This window comes from Sinohyriopsis cumingii, chromosome 12 (assembly GCF_028554795.1).
Source record: "Sinohyriopsis cumingii isolate HCF-2022 chromosome 12, ASM2855479v2, whole genome shotgun sequence".
NCBI lineage: Eukaryota > Metazoa > Mollusca > Bivalvia > Unionida > Unionidae > Sinohyriopsis > Sinohyriopsis cumingii.
Window position 1 is genome coordinate 3,109,368 of NC_142972.1, and position 19,579 is coordinate 3,128,946.

General features: G+C 35.1%; 1 protein-coding gene across 1 annotated transcript; it reads left to right on the top strand.

Annotated features, from left to right (window-relative positions):
- Nucleotides 1–1,028: 1,028 nt before the first annotated feature.
- Nucleotides 1,029–6,097, top strand: LOC149785923 (uncharacterized). Its single transcript, XM_089978126.1, has 2 exons — nt 1,029–1,541; nt 2,147–6,097. Exons 1-2 carry the CDS (start codon nt 1,394–1,396, stop codon nt 2,377–2,379), a joined length of 381 nt encoding a protein of 126 aa, XP_089834252.1. The 5' UTR covers nt 1,029–1,393; the 3' UTR covers nt 2,380–6,097.
- Nucleotides 6,098–19,579: the final 13,482 nt, after the last annotated feature.

Here is a 19,579-nt window from a genome sequence, read left to right on the forward strand (position 1 = left end):
TGGGTTCCAGACATGGTTCGGATAAGTTATCAAATCTGATAAAATGGGTTGATGAAGAAAGTACTATTTTTGTTGGGGGCCCCGAGTGGTCGAGTGGTCTAAAGCGCTCTCCGTTACGGATCACTGCCATCTCACCTCTGTCTGCGTGGGTTCGTGTCTCGGATTCGGCTAATGTGGGTATGTGAGAAAGCTTGCCAGTAGCTTCTCGTGGGTCGGTGGTTCTTTCCGGGGTTTTCCCGGGTTCTTCCTCCACCATTAATACTGGCCGCCATGTATAGCCTATCGTGTGCTGAAAAATGGCGTTAAACCCTACAACAACAACAACAACAACTATTTTTGTTTACAGTAAATGTGTATAGTTTGCAAGACGTTGTACAAACTGGTGTTTTAGACATATGTTATGTGCGTTAGTGTGTTGCACATACAGACAAGACATCATGGAATAAGAAGAAAAACACTATATTTGTTGTTTATAAAACTTCCTGTACATAAATAAATATAGCTATTACAGTATAACCTGTATTGAGAGGTCACTGTATTGAGAGGTCACATGAATTGAGAGACTAAGTTCTCAATGCATGGATTTATTGACTCTACACTGTAATGACCTGTCATATGAGACCACTTGCCTAGAGAAATGGAACGAATGCCCACGCAAAACTAATTCAAAGTAACAAAGATGATAATGCATTTAAGCTGACATGTCAGATAGAGTTTTAAATGATTCATCAGAATCTGCACAGACAACGAGTGTAGAGAAAGTTAAGATTACTAATGAATTTAGCATTACACAAAATGAACCCTTACCCACACAAACATTAATGTAAAGTAACAAAATGATAGTGTATTTAACATTGTCATGTCAATCCGTGGATTAAAATATAGAGAACTCGCACATTCAACGAGTGATGAGCAAGTCAAGTTGACTCAAGAATTTGGCATAAGAGAAACTGACCCATCACATGGACAAATATGTCTGGAAAGTAATGGAGATAATAATGTATTTGCAGATGAACAAGAGGCCTAAGAATCAAGAATTAGTGTCGCTAGGTCAGCTGCCGACTTGTATGATACTTCACATCCCATACAGGCAAAAAATAAAGAGCAGTCCTTCCACAGTTGTGGATCAAGTATTGCACAAGACCAGGGACTCAAAACATCGGACAATGCAGCAAATAGGTCATCCTCTGGACATAATTTTCTGGAAATTATTGGGGATGATACTAAACAAAACGCTGATGGAGCCAGGGCGAATGCCCCTAGGCCTTTGAGTAGTTTGAATTATTCATCAGAAACAGCACAGACAGCGTCTGAGCAGCATTCCTTCTACAGGTCTGGATCGTGTACTGCGCACGTCGAGTCATATAGAGCATTAGACAGCACGGAAAATGGCATGCTGTCTGTGCCAGTATTTTCAGACAAGAAAAGGGTTTGCACCAGATTCGCAGATAAACAGGATGCCTGCCGAGACGATGTGTGTGTGCCTGTGCAAAACGAAATGGCAGCTGCGGAATCTTTACAGAAAAATGCCGAAAACTTGGGTAAGTATTATGATTTTAAGATGTTAAAACCATAAAAATCCACCCAATGATATTAAAAGCATTTACTTGCCATTTATTTTCTTGCCCAGGAATAGTGAGTTTTGTAAAAATAATTGTCAAAAACGAATTGATTCAAAGATATTAAAAAAGGTCATATTCAACATACATCGTTTTGGGCGGTTGATGTCATTAGCAACTGTAATGTGCCTTTTTGAAGATTTTTAGTCATATATGTTCAATATATGTGATCGTCACGGAATTATGTATATTTATTTTTAATTACTATTTGGAATATAATGCACTCGGGTTTTGTTTCTGTTGTACAGCTTTTCCTGAGGGTGGTTTATCTATATCATACATTATTTCGATGTAATGAGTTCGGTTCAGTCCAACAATGCTGCACGAGCGAAGTGCTCACGTTGGGAAAACCGATTTACCTTGAGTGCAAAAGCCGTGCATATCAACATAGCTAGTGTAGATATAGACACGTGGTACATTAAAATTTCACATTATGGAAAGTCTTGTCAGTATAACATAGTAGGAGCATTTAAAATAATTTCTGTGATAACATTTTAAAAGTATGGTGTATGTTTTGCACATTTTAGAGAGGCTGCATAGAGTGAGCTTAAAGGAGATATCCAACAATATACATACCTGTCCAGTGGGAGAATTGGCTCAGTCCAGTCTAGAGAACAGACCCAATTTTTCAAATCATGTTAATTTACCTAGTCGCATCACAACCTGTTATGGCTGGGTGTCGCGTGAGACTGACTCCACAAGAAATGACATGCAGAATTTGTTTTGCTCTGTTAAATCAGTTTTGTCTTGCTTGAGCTAGCTAATGGGGACACAAAGATACAAAGTTCTAATGGCGACAGTAAATGCTTCCTCCGTGTCATCACAATACTATTTTTAGAACATTTTCAGAAATGTATACAGCATAAGCCAGAGAGGTTAGATGCAGCATTCTGCATAACCCTTGTTCTTACCTCTGGTTATTCATTTTAGGTCGGGTAATTTTGTATCTTTCAACGTATGTCTTGTATCTTATGCTATTTAGAAATTGTATGACATCAGTGACCAATAAATTGCTTTCAAGGTCTTGACCTTTCGTGCAGTTGTAAATTTAAGAGCCTTTTATTATTATTTTTTAATTCTCTAAGTAACGATGTAGCCTTGATTTAAATTCATCCGGTTGGCTCACCTGATAACAATGTGACTAAGAGTAAAAAGTAGTTTAGCAGGTTAGCTAAACAATGGCAATGGAAGTTTTTTTTTTTATATAGAAATGTTCGGTTCTTTTGCAAACTGTTTATCTTTTAAATTCAAAATATCTCGATTTCCTTTAGACAGTGACTGGAGAAACCATTACTGGTGTTGTATTATCGAAATACACCGATCAACACCAGAGGACAAAATAGACGATTTTCTTTCTCACTATAAATCTTTGATTTATTGCTAAGCTTTTCATGATGTTTACCAAGTCTTTCAAAACGTTTATGGATCGTACACAATTATATATCTGACACATTATCCATCGTTATTATTTGTCCTAATATCAATAAGTCAGACGCACTTTCTAATTTTAGAGACTGAATCCTTCTAATACCTTGAAATCTGAATGTCTTCTAATAATGAAGGAGCTTATTTCGGTCCACACTGGCTTGTTAATGGCAGCGGGATGTAAATATACGCCATCTCAGGAACTGTATCTGTTAACTGCGGTCTATTTTCGATGAAAGGTTACCCTGTTGCAAGTCTGCCATCTTCAATTAACTTAAGTGGTGAAAACTGGCAAGATTTTATATCACCGGTATCTTGATGTGCTGATTGTCGTAAATTATGAAATAAAATTGTAACATGGTAATTTTTAGGGTGACTGTCGCACAGCATTATTCACTGGCTAATACCATGATCATGGATATTGTTTTCAATCGAACCACGGTCTTATTATTGGTGCAAATAAGATTGTGAAAACTTGTACAAAGGGCTCGCAGAATTCCAAAAGATGAGAAGAAACCCACGGGTATTCTTAATTCTCCCCCAACGAAAACATTCAAATTTGCTAATGGTTTAACAATTTACTAAATATTTGGCATTCGGAAACAAATTGACCCTATGGACTATAAAGTAATAATCATCGAGTTAGTTATTATTAACAAAATAAAACGAGAAAGCAATGTATTACACAAAATTGCTTCACCTGCATATAGTACATACTCGCGTTCGGGGGACTACGGGACAAGGGACCCCATTCTTGAGTATCTGCGTAACGGTTATTCGTCGTTAAAATGTTCTGTTATTGCGAAATAGGAGTGTCTTCATCATCACCCTATTACCAAACGTCAAAATCGCACACGACGTCGTAAAGTACACTTGATTTGTCAAAAGTGCAAATAGCTGCAATAAGCATGTACTCCTCCACGCTTGACATGACCTACAATTGCTCGAATCGTCTAATTTCGTTCTTGAGAAAGAAAATTATTTTACTTTTTTTCATTTGGGAACAAACTCTTGAAATAAGCAATTTGTTGAACCCAATTCAGCCGCATCAGAACTTTGCTGATGTTTCGAAACAATTGATACAACCGGAGAATTACTAGAGTAGATGTAGCCTGCGGTTCGCATCTATCGTCAAATTCGTTGCTAGGAAATCGGTAACAAGCATTAATTATATGTTTAGAGAAATAGTCCTCAATATTTTACTATGACAAATCAGGAAACAAGTTTTCACAACTTCAAAGCTATATAAAAAATTGAAAATATGAATATATTATAATTCAGTTTAAAACTTTAGGTCCACTAATTGAGACCACTAATTTAGAAACACTCTTCTATATTGAAAGAAGAGGAAAAACATAAAGTCCTTTGACAGAAAATGTCGATTGATTAATAAGTTTCCAAATAAGCACGAGCTCTTCACTTGAAACTCACCTTTGTTGCGGAATATACGCCTGCGTACAAATCAGACAGACTATAACAGAACTAAGTCTGTCACCTAGACTCTGTTTATCTGTATTTTTCTATCGAAATTGTCCATCATAAAGCATATAGCGTATTATATGCATGTGTTCACGTGTGTGTGTTTGTGTGCGAGTATATTTTTTACATTACATTCGTTGCTCCTATATTCTTTGATTGTAAGGCGGCCTTGGGATGGTTCTCCAATACAATGGTCAACATATCATGGGAAGAAAAAAAGACGAAAAAGAGCGGTTAGTATAAAAATACTAATCAAATGATTTTTGCTTGTTCATCGTTCTCCAACCAGTAAATATCTTGAAACAAAACCTGTATTTTACTGTATGCATTTTATTAAAGAATAGCAAGTTGCAAGTGGATTTCCTGCAACTTAGTATTGAGTCTTTCCTCAATCTGGACAAAAAGAGTTCAGATAAATGTATGAAATAAACTGAAATTTGTGTTAGAATAAAGGATTAGGTTGACGAAATGTAAATAAATTGTTATATAGCTTGATACGGGTTTCATATATATTAACCTTAATAACAAATATTAAATGTTGAAAAAGAAATGCATGCATGGATTCTTAAGTGAACAGATCAATATCATTATTATCATTATTTGGGCTCACAGAAAATATTAAATCTGTATTCCTGGGGTGGGTGGTCTCAAATAACATTTTAAAGTATTAATAGACGTGCTTGGGTTATATAATAAAAAAAGAAATGCGTTTGAGAAAAACAAAACGCAAAGGTATGTGCCAGTAAAGCGTGTTCTGTTTTTAATGCAGATATCAGAATATGATTTCACATTTTCGACAACGATTATGCCGATCAATTAACTCCTTATTTCGTCCAGATAACTAAGTTCCTCTGGTTTAATTTCCTCTCTGAGCGACAGTAACATCCTTTATCAATAAGACTGAAACATGTTTTGAAGGAAGATAAAGATGCAGGAAGTAGACCGGAAGCAGTGCTAAACTGCTGCCAACTTTCGAATTAAATGGAGGCTGCTGACTGCGATCCATCATGATCAACAGTTAGTATATTCGTATTATTATAAATTGGTGTTTTGCTTTGTATCGTATACTTTTTAATAATATAATGTGACCCGTGGCAAATGAATCAAAATATTCATTATCATCATGTCTATGATTGTTATAAATATCTTCTATTTCATATTTTTTAATTTATAAATTTTTAAGAGGCTATTTAATTTTCTAAAAGATGCATTATTCCTGGCTTAAACGAGGTCGCTAATTAGTTTTTAATACCTTTACTGCGAATCCCTGGCAACATTTGAACATAAATATACCAGGTAATGAAGTTCTAGAAATACCAAGCCGTGGACCAATAAACCATCCATCCTAGTTTAATTTCGTCTTCACCGAGTGTACAAACTTTAAGGCAGTAATTTATTGTTTTACTTTCGTAATATGTTTTATATGTGCTTTTTTGTTAGTCTCAGTTTATCTGTGCTCCATGTAATCAGTATGGCTGAAGCCTAATTACAAGTTGAGGTGGTTTTTTGCTTGCATACTCTTGGAAATTGTTAATGTTGGCCTTGTGACGAACCCAGTCCAAATTCAATGCATGGCATCTTGTATTGTTATATGATATTAAATTCAAATACTTCCAACATCGTTTTGTCTTAATACCAGACCCAGCTGTAGAGGGCCGCAGACAGAAGTTTTGGGCCACAGGTAAAATTCTTCAGTAGGCCCCCATTAATAAATGTTTTATATCAAGTTGCAGTACTCTAAACATAAGAAATAACTGATAGATGCAGAACTGAGGCTAGAGTACGGTAGTGTTGTTATAAGAGATAAAATTGTCACAGGATGAAGCCGGGTTGGGACTGGATTAGGGAAGACACCAAAAGCAACTGCGTTTACAAGATATTTATTTATAAACGCAATTTAAATATAACAAATCTGACACCATAATAATCAAAAGATAAGGAAAATTATAAAGTTCCTAACATGAAACTATCAACAATTAACTCGACGAAGAAAACAAAACTCCACATTAATTTAACGAATGGAATTTCAAAACAAACGTGAATTCCTATCACTGATCAACAAAATAAAAGTGACCTACACCTCAATATAAAAAGTCTTAAAGGTATCGTTCAAATAACGATTCAGAAAAGAATGTAATTATGAATCGTTCAAATAACGATTCAGAAAAGAATCTAATCATGTATCGTTCAAATAACGATTTAGAAAAGAATCTAATCATGTATCGTTCAAATAACGGTTTAGAAAAGCATTGTAAATTACTAACCTATCGTTCATAAAACGATATTGAAAAGCAGTGCAAATTACGAACCTATGGATCGTAACCAGATATTGAAATAGGAATGAATGAAATGATGAAACCTATCAATCGTTAACACAACGGCATTGCAATACGAATGAATAACATTATAAACCCATCTATCTTTCACACAACGGCATTGCAATAGGAATGAACATAAACCTATCGATCGTTCACACAACGGCATTGCAATACGAATGAATATTATTCCTATCAATCGTTCACATAACGATATAGCAATACGTGTAATGATTCGCCTATCGATCATTCACATAATGATATAGCAATACGTGTAATTACTCGCCTATCGATCGTTCACATAACGATATAGCAATACGTGTAATTACTCGCCTATTGATCGTTCACATAACGATATAGCAATACGTGTAATTATTCGCCTATCGATCGTTCATATAACGATATAACACTTCGTGTAATTATGAAGGTATCGATCTTACATATAACAACTTAATAGGGATGAATGACATTATGAACCTATCGATCGTTCATATAACCATAGTAATGAATGGAATGATGAACCTATCGATCGTTCAAATAACGACATAGCAAGAGGGATGAATGACATTATGAACCTATCGATCGTTCATATAACGACATAGCAATAGGGATGAATGACATAAATGCAATTGTGGAAATAACATGGAACACTACAACCATCGTGGCGCCCATTCGACGACCAAGATGTTAACTCCGGTTCCACTCGCTCTAGTAAATGGTCAGAGAAGCACCCACGCATGGTCCGCTCCTCTCGGTCTATTGAAGGATCCCTCACATCACAGACCCGTTGGTCGCTAAGACCTGGTCCCTCGCACCGAGAAAACCAGTCCCCTCTTCCGATCCAACGTCACCAAACACAGCGCATACGTCACAGTAACCCCCACAGAGTTCTGTGACTCCACATGAAAACGATGTACAAGGCATGGCAGGCATGTATAAAGCAGCTTTACAGCTGGCGACTCCACATCAACCGATGTACACGGCATGGCATTTAGGCAGCTCTACAGCTGGAGATTTGCTCCTGTAAAGGGGTGAGCGTCCTGACAAGACTTGGCGTAATGTCATTTGTTTATCGAGAATTTGATCTATAAGTACACTAGCTGTGACATATGTGCAGCTAGGTACTTAGTTTCCCCGCTACAAGCAATTTGTTCGTGCAGCATGGTCTGAATTTCGCTCAGGATTTCGAAATAACTAAGCCGAAAAAATATACCACCCTCTGGCGACGCTGTACGCGGCAACGAAACCAGAGTACATTTTTGACAACATATACATATTGATATTATTGATATTACTCGTACCGAATTCCGTGACAAAAATGATGAAACAAATGAGACAATATTTAAATGAGTTTGAACAAAAGATTACAACATATACAGATCCCATGAAGAGTCAATGGGATAAGTGTTAAGTGTTATGCATTAGAAGGTACCATTATGGAACACCTAGTAAACTAAATCGAGCATGGGGAATGGTTTACATTATATTGATTTGATTGATATAATTAGAACGCAGAAAGGAAATCGATAAACACATACAAGATTTTGTGGATAAGGTAGGCTAATCACAGGAGGCAGATTTCTTTGATTCTCACATTGTACCGAGTGGTGGGAAACCTAATAGGATTCGTTTAATCTTCGAATTGTTATAAGTTTTTCATTTCCAATGTGGATGGAAATTCTCCTCAAATAGAAGGCTCGCTCAATGACTTAACGTAAAAATTAGATAAAAATCGTTAACTTAAATATCCTCCGTCATGTTTTACTCAAGCTAAATACAAATTACACACAATTGCCTGAAGTCATTACAGTAGGATAATCTTTTCACACAATATTTTTTCAAGTTTATCCAATACGTTTTAGGGACGAACGTATTGGGGTTTTTAAATTTGAAATTCGTCGTTAACAGCTGCCGTGTTCCTTGCTCTTTAGTGCATAAAAGAGAGAACACGGATGGTATTTACTGTTAAAATGAAACACGTACTTACTGTAAGAAAGAGAACGCACTTTAAATACGGTAAATCATTTAAAGTTGTCTTCTCTTCAAGTTATTTAACCCGAAGTGATTAGACAAAATACAATCTCGAATATTATATGTAAGCAAATACTATTTAAACGAAAACACAGAACAAGGTTTTGAGTTGCATTACCTAACCATCCTGATAATTGTTGTTTTTCTGTGCCTACTTTTTGCGCTGATTGAAAATCAAAAGTCCACCGAAACAAAAGATCTACATCAACTTTCTAACGATCAAGAAAAGTATGACTACATATCCTCTGTACTTGTCATGGGTGTTGCTATGTGTGTAGCTTATAAGTTTATTTAATCATTCTCAGTAATACTTAGTCTACTAGAGAGAGGTACACTGGTGGTGTAATAGAAGCTCGGACCTTGTCACCAGTAGTGAGTTTGTTCCTTCATAACAAGGCCTGTCGTTCGGGCCAACGAAAATGTTTATGACATGTTATAATCAGCTGCTTTTGTAATGAATGAATGTCGCCACCTTAGTAAGCCAAGTCTCGTCGATAGGGAACAGCAATGTCTGCCGATGTCCAGTTCCTCTATTATATACTTCTCGATACATGGCATAATGTCGTCGTACAATAATACATGACTCATTAATAAAACTCCTAACCAATGAAAACGTCGCCGCAAGAAGTTAAAACTCCAGTTCAAACATCATTGCATTACATTTCCCTATAAATATTAAATATAACAAAATGTGCATGTTAATATACCTAAACTAAGCCCGCATATTGGGATTGTATCTGGTTGTTTTTTCGTGTCGTTTGATCTGAAGTGAAAGGAGATGCTAGCAACGCATTAATAAACGACTTGAGCTGTATGCTTACTACGGACCATGGGAGTCTGTACAGTTCTGAAGTTAAAAGCCTCGAACAGTTTCATTACATACAAATATGTGGATACCTGTATTGGATAGAACAAGCAGGACTGCACAAGTTATAATGATGAATACGTTCAGAATTTGTACAGAAGCTGTACAGTTTGTGATTTATGGGAAGATGATTATAGCACAACTTGATTTCCTGAATGATGCACATTTTTGTCCCTTGTAGTCATGTTTCTCTGTGTTTCCGACTTAACATCATTCTTGACAAAGGAGCTTACGTAATAGAAGGTAACACTCATGATCATGACTTTCAAATTATTTGTTTGCAGAACAATACAATTAAGTTTGAATCTAACTATTTCGATTAATGAAAAGCACATAAATTTAATTGCTTTCGTCTACGATTACACTACGAGAGTACATGTTTAATGAACCTTACGTTTCATTCTCAAACAATGATCTCGATTGATCGTTTGAAACTAAAGAAATAATGTGAGAAATGTTCATAAAAAGTGTTACAATTCCAGAAATAAGATAATAGTTCAGGGACAGCATATGGTCTGTCAAATATTAATTTAAAAGAAAATGTAGATGACAACAAATGTGTAATTATTTCATTTGAAATGGTCAGCCAAGCATTAAAAAATCTGTTATGTAGGAACCTGACGCCATGATAAAATGTGCAGTAACTAATTGTGGCAAAATATAGTTTAGCACTAAATTTAATAAATATTAAATTTACAGATTACAATATTATATATCCAACATTTGGGCACAAAACAACTTGAAACAGAAAAATATTTACTCAATCCAACTTTTGAGCACAATAAGATATAAAAAGGTTATTCACATATATTAAAACTATCGTGATAGATTTCGACGATAAATTAGATGGATTGTTAGAGTTACTAATTGCCATCTGCCAAGGAACGAATATTTCGCTTCTGATAACTGCGCGAATTATTACTCCATCAATGGCGTATCATTACTCCATAAATCGCGAATCATTACTCCATAAATAAGAGTGCAACTAACCTATCTACATATGCTTTTAGTGGTAGACATTCTGAAATATCGATATGGGCGTTGTTAACGACGGTGGAGATAATATCCAAGATTTTTTTTGGTGGATGTAGTTGGGTTGGTGGTTTGTCGTCTTTTACAGCAAGAACAAGAAAAGGCAATGAAAGCTACCTTCACTGTAAATGATTGAATCACAAATTAAGCACAAAACATATTGAAGGTCCTTTGAAACAGAACAAAAGAAATAATCTTTTAAGCGGACTTGTATTTCCTTTTCATTATAAGATACTGCCATGTCCTTCAGCTACAATATTTACTTTTTCCAACAAAAAATGTTTCCAAGAAATAATTTTTCATTGTCATAAGATGTCGCTGCTATATTGTTCATTTGTTTGCTTTTCATATAATGGTTATATAACCTGATGAAACGCATTCCAAATTTTAAATTTGTTTATCACAAGTTCTTTAGTCCGCGACAAAATTGCAATGTCTTCATCGTCTTCATTGAATTCAAGCTGGACATCAACCGACAAGTCTCTAATCTGTGTGCTATTACCATATAACTCATCCTCGACAAGTCAACGATTTTTTTTATTCATCTGTGGTAAACCAAATACGCTGTCCATGGTGACTTGATGTCAACGTCCATGCCGCTGAAAAAGTGTTTTGTTTCGACATAGATTTACAATGAATTTGTTCCATCTTGACAAATTTAAGTCTTTTACGGTATTACGTTTTGAACTTGTTGTAATATAATTCGTACAAAAAGTATTTGGATAGCTCTAGCAAAGAAAAACCACAATAGGTCAGTTTGGATAGTTTTGTTTTGTGTTTCAAGCAGACTGTCACCAAGGCTTTGTCAATAATTGTTATCCTGGTGAATGATATATCATTTTGACATGAAAAACATCGAGATCGTTTAAACGTTGATTGATACTTATTTTCCCTTGTAAACATTTATCAGTTTCTTTTGCAATTGAAATCAATCATTTTTACAAGGAATTAATTTCTTTTGAACTAAAGAATAATGCTTTAAATGTTCATGCAGATATAAAATGCCCTCAATGTCAACTTCTAAAATGCATATTGTTTTGTTATGATCAGTTTATACATTAATATTTTTAAACATTTCATGTTCATTTACCCATCCTAATTCTTTCATTGCTAAAGATTGGGATATAGCCCAACATAAAAGGTTTAAATAAATGAAGAATGGCTTTGACCGTGAATTTTCAAACACGTCATCTATTTTATAAACTTCAACGTTTGTACATGGTTCCATGTTTTGGATAGAATTTGTTCTGTATATGTACGTACCAATATAGCATGATACTGATTCCACATTATGTTCCAATCTCAGGTATCAGGTACACATCGTCTAAAACAAACCCAGCTAAGCATGAAAGATACAAATAAAAATTAAGTAACGATGTTTGTAGAAAGCAATGCTTGTAAGATTCTGACTGAGGTATTCAAGTTAATACCTTATGAATCGGCTGGATTTTATACATAACCGATTCTACCACCAACCGCTCTTTTCTACGTTCATTTTTGACAACAGTGAGCTATTTTGAAAATTTTCCTGCGACAAGGAATAATTATGTGCCTTGTTCGTGATTAAAGTTTACTGCTTTTCATCACCCTTCAACAATCTCGATTTTTAGATATTTACTTCTGTAGCAGACACACAGTATCACGGTATCAATTTTACAACCCCAGGTGAGCGGAGTTTAAGGTGTATGGCAGTGCTGTCCAACCTTTTTGTCACAATGAGCCACTGAAAAATATTTTTCTTGAAGCCGAGGGCTGCAGCAGAAAACTGAAAAGCAACTACTGTATAGCTGCTCGAGCTTTGGCGGGCCATTTAAAATCAGCACGCGGGCCGCAGGTTGGACCGCACTGGTGTAAGGAATACTGTATTCAGAAATAACACTAGCTATGATTGGTGCATTATGTACGAGTTGTACCTTCTGTTAGGCTTTAAAAAAAGTTGTCTTGGCAACATGTGAGATTATGTTATTTCCTATCTAGATCATATTTTGTATTTTTTATGATTTGTTTTAAAATGTGGTGCACGTGACTGAAAATGTCTGTTGTGACTATATAACTCTTACCTCTGTCTAGTTCCAGAATAGTTACATCTCTTAAATGCAATATAGTACCTGGTTCTGACCTTTTCAAATTGACAATCAATGACAGTTGTGACATGCATGCTGAGGTAGGATGGAAATTGTATTTGTTTCACAAAACATTAGCATTGAGGTCTATGGAAAAAATAACTGGTACCGTGATATCTCATGTAAAAACGTAAGCCAAGTCGGCTGCTCATTTGCAGACAAAGTTACGTATTTGACCGCCAACGCTAGTCTAACTTTGACAGGCTCTCACCAAACAAGCCAACCCGTTTTCAAGCTTAACTCAGTGTGTGTGTGTGTGTGTGTGTGTGTGTTATTCAGATTTCTAACGTAGCTTTAACAATTTTTCAGTCATATCGCTACGATGTCTGCAGTGTGGCAGTCTAAAATGATGTCTAGCACTGTGGCATCATGCCGGAGACATGTAGGATGATGTCCCACCCAGTCATATTATCCTGACTCCAGGCCGACCAGTCCTAACACTAATGTCTTATTGCTGAGCTCCTAGCGAGGCAGCTGTCAGTACCATTTTTAGAAGTTTTTGGTATGACTCGGCAGAGGTTTGAACCCACGACCTCCCGCATTCGGGGCGGACGCTCTAACCACTAGTTCCGTATGTCAATAGATACTACATTCCATAAGCTATGAATAAGCATCTATTGATTTCAATTCCTTTTGTTTGGACAATGTAGAACTGATAGCGTGAATAATGTAATAACTATTGGCACTATACATTTCCTTTGATACATAGAGCCTTTGAAATAATATAATTTGGAATAACCCGAAAGAGTATTCAAAGAGGTGTAATTTGCAAATCAAATCCGTCTGTAAGAGATGAACAGAGAGAGAGAGAGAGAGAGAGAGAGAGAGAGAGAGAGAGACGGGAACTGAGAGAGGGACGTATCGAAATCGAGATTGAGAGAGGGAGGGAGGGAAAGAGAGAGAGAGGGACAGAGAGAGAGACAGAGAGAGAGGGACATATCGAGACAGAGAGAGGGAGACGGAGAGGGAGACAGAGAGAGGGAGACGGAGACGGAGAGAGAGAGAAAGACAGGGAGAGAAACTGAGAAGGAGAAAGACATAGAGAGAGAAAGAGAGAGAGAGAGAGAAAGACATAGGGAGAGAGAGAAAGACAGAGGGAGAGAGAGAGAGAACGACATAGAAAGAGAGGGATAGAGACAGATGGAGAGATTGAGAGAGGGAGAGACACATAGGGAGAGAGACATAGGTAGAGAGAGAGAGATGGAGAGAGACACGGAGACGAAGGGAGAGAGAAAGGGAGAGAGACGGGAGAGAGACGAAGGGGGAGAGAAAGGGAGAGAGAGACATAGAGAGAGAGAGAAAGAGACGGAAGGAGAGACAGAGAGAGAGACACACACAGCAATAACATAAAATTTCATATTGAAATCTGTTCCAGTTGCTAGTTGTTTGGGGAACAAAATCATTGGGGGGTGGCACGATAAAGGTTATAATCGCTTCCAAAAGCTTGTATGTAGTCATAGTGCACTTTTTATATTGATCCCAGGATTGAACTTTCTTTTGTTTTGTAAAAAAATGTATTCCTTGGCATTTACTTTTTTTCTTTTCTTCTTCTGACACCAGTCTGATCTGAACTGTTACGACTCTATGATAAGACACTAATTAACAGAGAAAAGATAAATCAACAACTTTTTGCAAAACTTAAATAATTTCATTATCAAAGTTATAAAAGTTGTCAAAGTTATCCAATGGTTGTGCAGTTTCATATTTTTGATGTTATAACATGTGAAGATATCACTTTATGTGCTTCTGATTGTTCCGAATTAGTCGATTACATTATTGTGCAGTATTATCTTTAATGATTGGATGCGATCTTGGAAAGCTTTTTTTAATCCCGTCTTCTGGAATTTTTTTGTTTTCGATGAACATTTTAGTGGCCATGTTTCAATTTGAGTCACGGAAGGAATAGGAGGAAAGTGGCATCGTCTCTCTGAATATGACCACTTTACCGCAAGAGAGAGATTGTTATGTCATGTATAATAAATATATCATAGCATGAAAAATTGCTAAACACCCAAGACAACAACACTATTTACATTCATTCAATATTATTATCTAATTTTATGACAATATTCCTAGATACTTACTTGGATACATGGGATAGTATAATTTCGAATCTAAATCGTAATTTCTTGCGAAAACCCAAATGTTGTATTTAAAAGTACTGAACATTGAGTGCAGCATATTTCATTACGTTTTTGTTTGTCTTAAAAATTATTACTAGCTTTCGTAACTTTCACACCGCCGAAAAATACCTAACCTTATATGAACACTTTTTTAACGCACACCCTTCCACAATTTGCCCATGATCATAATTTCTTACAAAAACCATGTTTTATATTAATAATAATCGAAACAAAAAAATGAGCAGCTCAGAATGTCAGAACGATAAGCATGTATATCATTGTATATCATTGCATATCATTTTATATTATTGCATATCATTGTATATCACTGTATATTATTGCATTTACTTATGGTACTTATGAACATTGATTTTTCTTTCAAATTTTGAAAACTCCTCAAACTTCAACCACGAAAATCTAAGTACTCTTAGACACTCCTCCCAAGAAACAATGATTTTCTAATCAGACAGAATCAAACTGGTGGTAGAATAGATACATCGGTTTCATCGGCCACAAAATGGTGGGTGAGATAATGAATATAACTAGGGTAAAAGAAAAGAAGAAAGAAGAAAATGACGCTCATAATTATATCAGTTTTCATAGGTTTTGTTCTATAGGACCTTTAAATGTTACACAATTGTCTAAAAAGGAGTATTATTTGTTTGTGATATATTTTAAAAGATGTTTTGAGAATATATAAATTATATAAAAAAAATTACTTTAAATCACAGTATTATAGCATATAGTTGAGTACAAATGCGTGTAATTGGCATATAGTTGAGTACAAATGCGTGTAATTGGCATATAGTTGAGTACAAATGCGTGTAATTGGCATATAGTTGAGTACAAATGCGTGTAATTTGGTCCAAAGACGCGCTAATATTATGCTTCTCGCTTCAATGTATTTATCCGCGGTATGAACTTCAGAATGCTGGTGTAAGACTGAATTTGGACCCCCATTAAAAAGATGGCCCAAAGAAAATTCAATTTTAAAAACTGAACCCAACGGCTGTTAAAAGCTAGTTATATCTGTTAAAAACTGATACACACTCAGATCAATTTGCAACGGTTCTTTTAGGTTAACTATTCAGTCCTGAATAAAGAACCACGTTCATTCATTACTGTATCATGTAGCAGGCCTGTACCTAAACCTGGTTCACTGGCCTATCATGTTGCTCCCAATACCAGACCAGGTAAGCACCGTCGAAATGGCCAAAACCAGCAAAGAAATTCAAGATAGCGGAAGTAATACAGAAATGCACTGGCAATAAAGAAAGAGCATTAAATCAGAAATATGTGTAGTTCGCGTGCGTATATAGAGATATTTGTGCGCGGCTCTACAGAGATGTGTGTGTGTGTGCGTGTGTTTGTGTGTGTGTGTGCATACGCGCATCTCTATAGACACGTGTGCGTGCGTGCGAGTATCTATATAGACAGGTGTGCGTGCGAGTATTTCTGTATATCAAAGGATCCACTGTTATGAATGTCAGTATTGTCTTACTTTTTGTGCATGACTGTATATTTCATAATTTTAGTCTTAAGAATGAACTTGTTTGCAATTTTACGGCAAATTCCCAGTAGACAATTCAGTCAGTTGGGTTATGTTGCAATGTGGGGATGTATTGTGAAATATATCACACAGGAGGAATTGTCACATATATCGAGTAGTAAAATACTACGACGTAGTCATAGGGTGTATATAAAGTGAATACGTGGACAATGAATTCATTCATATTTACTACGTTCTTGTTTTAATTTCAGCCTGCAGATGTTTTTAATGTTGTGATTGGGTTTAGTTTCTAGATGAACTATTCTTTTAAATTATTTAATGGAATTACAAAATGCTCATATAACGGTATGGAAACAATCATTATTTTGGAATTATTGTGAATTCATTCAAGGACGTGTTGGACAATGCCATACTGATGCATCAATATTGTTGTTAAGTTAACACATTAGGAACAATCTATTATTTAGGAGTTGTGATAGAACTATTGTGATAACTTTGGATTTACTTCATAATACTGTAAATTCCGCTTAAAATTCTTATAACTTAGAGAATTAAATTTGTTGTCAAGCTGCACAAAACTAATTGGATTTGCTTTTTTTGTTACTTTGTTTAAAACCGTAGAGTGGTTGCAACTTTTCTATCAAAAAGAGAGAAGATTATTTAAGCCATTTGTGAATATAATTTTTTAGGCCATTTAAAACCCCGTCTTGTAATGTTGTAATTTTATTCAACAATCAAAATGAATAGAAGTTCAGCAATTTGAAGAAAAAAATATGCAAATGAAACTAGGCAAATTTAGATGAACTAACTGAAGGAAAAACGTTTTTACATGTTACGATAAATGAACGGTACTAATACTGATTTACGGAATTTTAGACATCGCTATACACTGCCACACTGCAGACATCGTAGCGACATGACTGCAAAATTGTTAAAGCTACGTTACAAATCCAAATCACACACACACACACACACACACACACACACACACACACAAACTGATATTGAATGAAATAATAAGTACAATATAAGTAAATTTTAAAGATGCAACAATACGCTTATACAATTTTGACAGGCGATTTAAACATAGCTATGAACGCTGTTAACGGTATTCAAAATTATGTTCCTATAAAAATCCTGATACTAGAAATAAAGTGATTGATATTTCACATGAACTAAATTTAGTCAATATCTAGAGAGATTTAAATACGGACAAGAAAAAATATTTACACGAAGAATCAAAAATCCACTTAAGCAGACAAGATTTTATTTTTTCTTGGATATTATACACCAATGAACTTTGCCTGTGTGTTCCCATACAATCGTAGCAACATCCCTAGATCAGAAATATCGGTCACGATGATTTAAACCGTCTAAAGATCAAAAGTACGGGTCACTGTGATTGACACCATTCATAGATCAGAAATACAAGTTCAAGAGATTTACCCCATACTAAAATCAGAAAAACTGCTCATAGTGATGGACACCGGTCATCGATTGGGTTATAAAGTCTACTATTTTTGATCAACTTGCATGTTATTTGTAAGGATCCTTTCTCGTATCTACTGTATAGCTAGACTAAATCCGAAACACTGTATCAACAAAGTTAGCGCGGAATGTGCCAAGGCTAGCTGGTATGTGGCAGTTCACGAAACATCTGCTTTACTTCATTCAGAAACAAATTTAATCAAACAAAACGTAAAGCGCCTACTACGCGAGTGTACATTAATTGTTTACATATCAAAAGTGCTAGCGTCTGCGTCCATTGTTTGTTTACAATAGAAAGTAGGTCCTCTATGCACGTGAACTATTCTGAAAATGTATAGTTAACGGAGAAAAAATGAGCATATAATAATAAGAAAATATTGATCTGCACTCGACAATTATATCACAGAGGATTAGAAAAAAAAAACGATAAGCATTCAAATATTTATTATTGCATAAGCAACGTGGACACGTAAATTTATTTTTGGATACAGCTAAGTGCTACATGTATTACTTCAAACATCTCCATAATTATTTAATATTTTTCATATTGTTGGTCTTAAAATTAAACGAATAGTTCTTGAGGTTTCAAGAACAGTGTTTTAAAGGATGTTTTATTTCGTTAGTTAAAACTACAGGTAATACATATTACGAATCATGGCAACAGTTTTGATAAATCGGTGTTATTCAATTATAATATTAAGATCAGAAGTCACGGAGCTTAAAAACTCTAAATAAGAACATTTCTTTTCACAAGTCATCCATATAAAATAAACATGTACAATATGATGGCATTATAGGCGATATCAAAGAGTTGTTGACTGTACACAGATTAGTTGCAGTATATATTGAACGTACAAAGATCATCTTTGCAATTCCCGCTACAACTGACCCACTCAAGGAAATGGTATAAATATATTTACTGCTTTTAATGCACTTCTTAATATTCAAAAGCTGAGGAAAGGTAGAGACTTGAGTGGAAAATAAATATCGATACATAAACTTGAAAAACAATACTCATAAATGGTTTCAACTGAACGTTCTTCACAGAATTCTGCCTACAGATATTTGTTAACATCAAATGAAATTAGACAAGGTAACTGATCTTATATTTTTTGGCAAACTGAATAATTACTTATTGGTTTATCGTAATAATGCGCTGAAGTAAAAAGAAAATACAATTGCTCTGGTGGATGAAATATAAATACATATACCTTGTACACTGTAACGTAACAGCATTGAATATACAAAAGAAAAGCACAAGCAAGCCTGAAATAACCTTATATTTTCTTTATTTTTAGGAAATAGCTACATATTCAAATTATATATTCATAATAAAATATTAAAGGTTAAGACATTAAAAGACAAGAATCATAAAGGTAGAAATATGACAGGTGTACATCCTACAAAAATGGCAGTTGGAAAACATTCATTAAAAGACGCTAAACATGCTAAGTTAGACACCCCCCCACACACATATATACACATATATATACACATACAAACATACATATAATATAATATATATATATATATATATATATATATATATATATATATATATATATATAT

Bases quoted from the DNA above. Each gene is read 5' to 3' on its own strand.
- LOC149785923 (XM_089978126.1), top strand. From the start codon at position 1,394: ATGCTGTCTGTGCCAGTATTTTCAGACAAGAAAAGGGTTTGCACCAGA. The intron at 1,542-2,146 runs GTAAGTATTATG...TGCACATTTTAG, and splicing joins GAAAAATGCCGAAAACTTGG to AGAGGCTGCATAGAGTGAGC.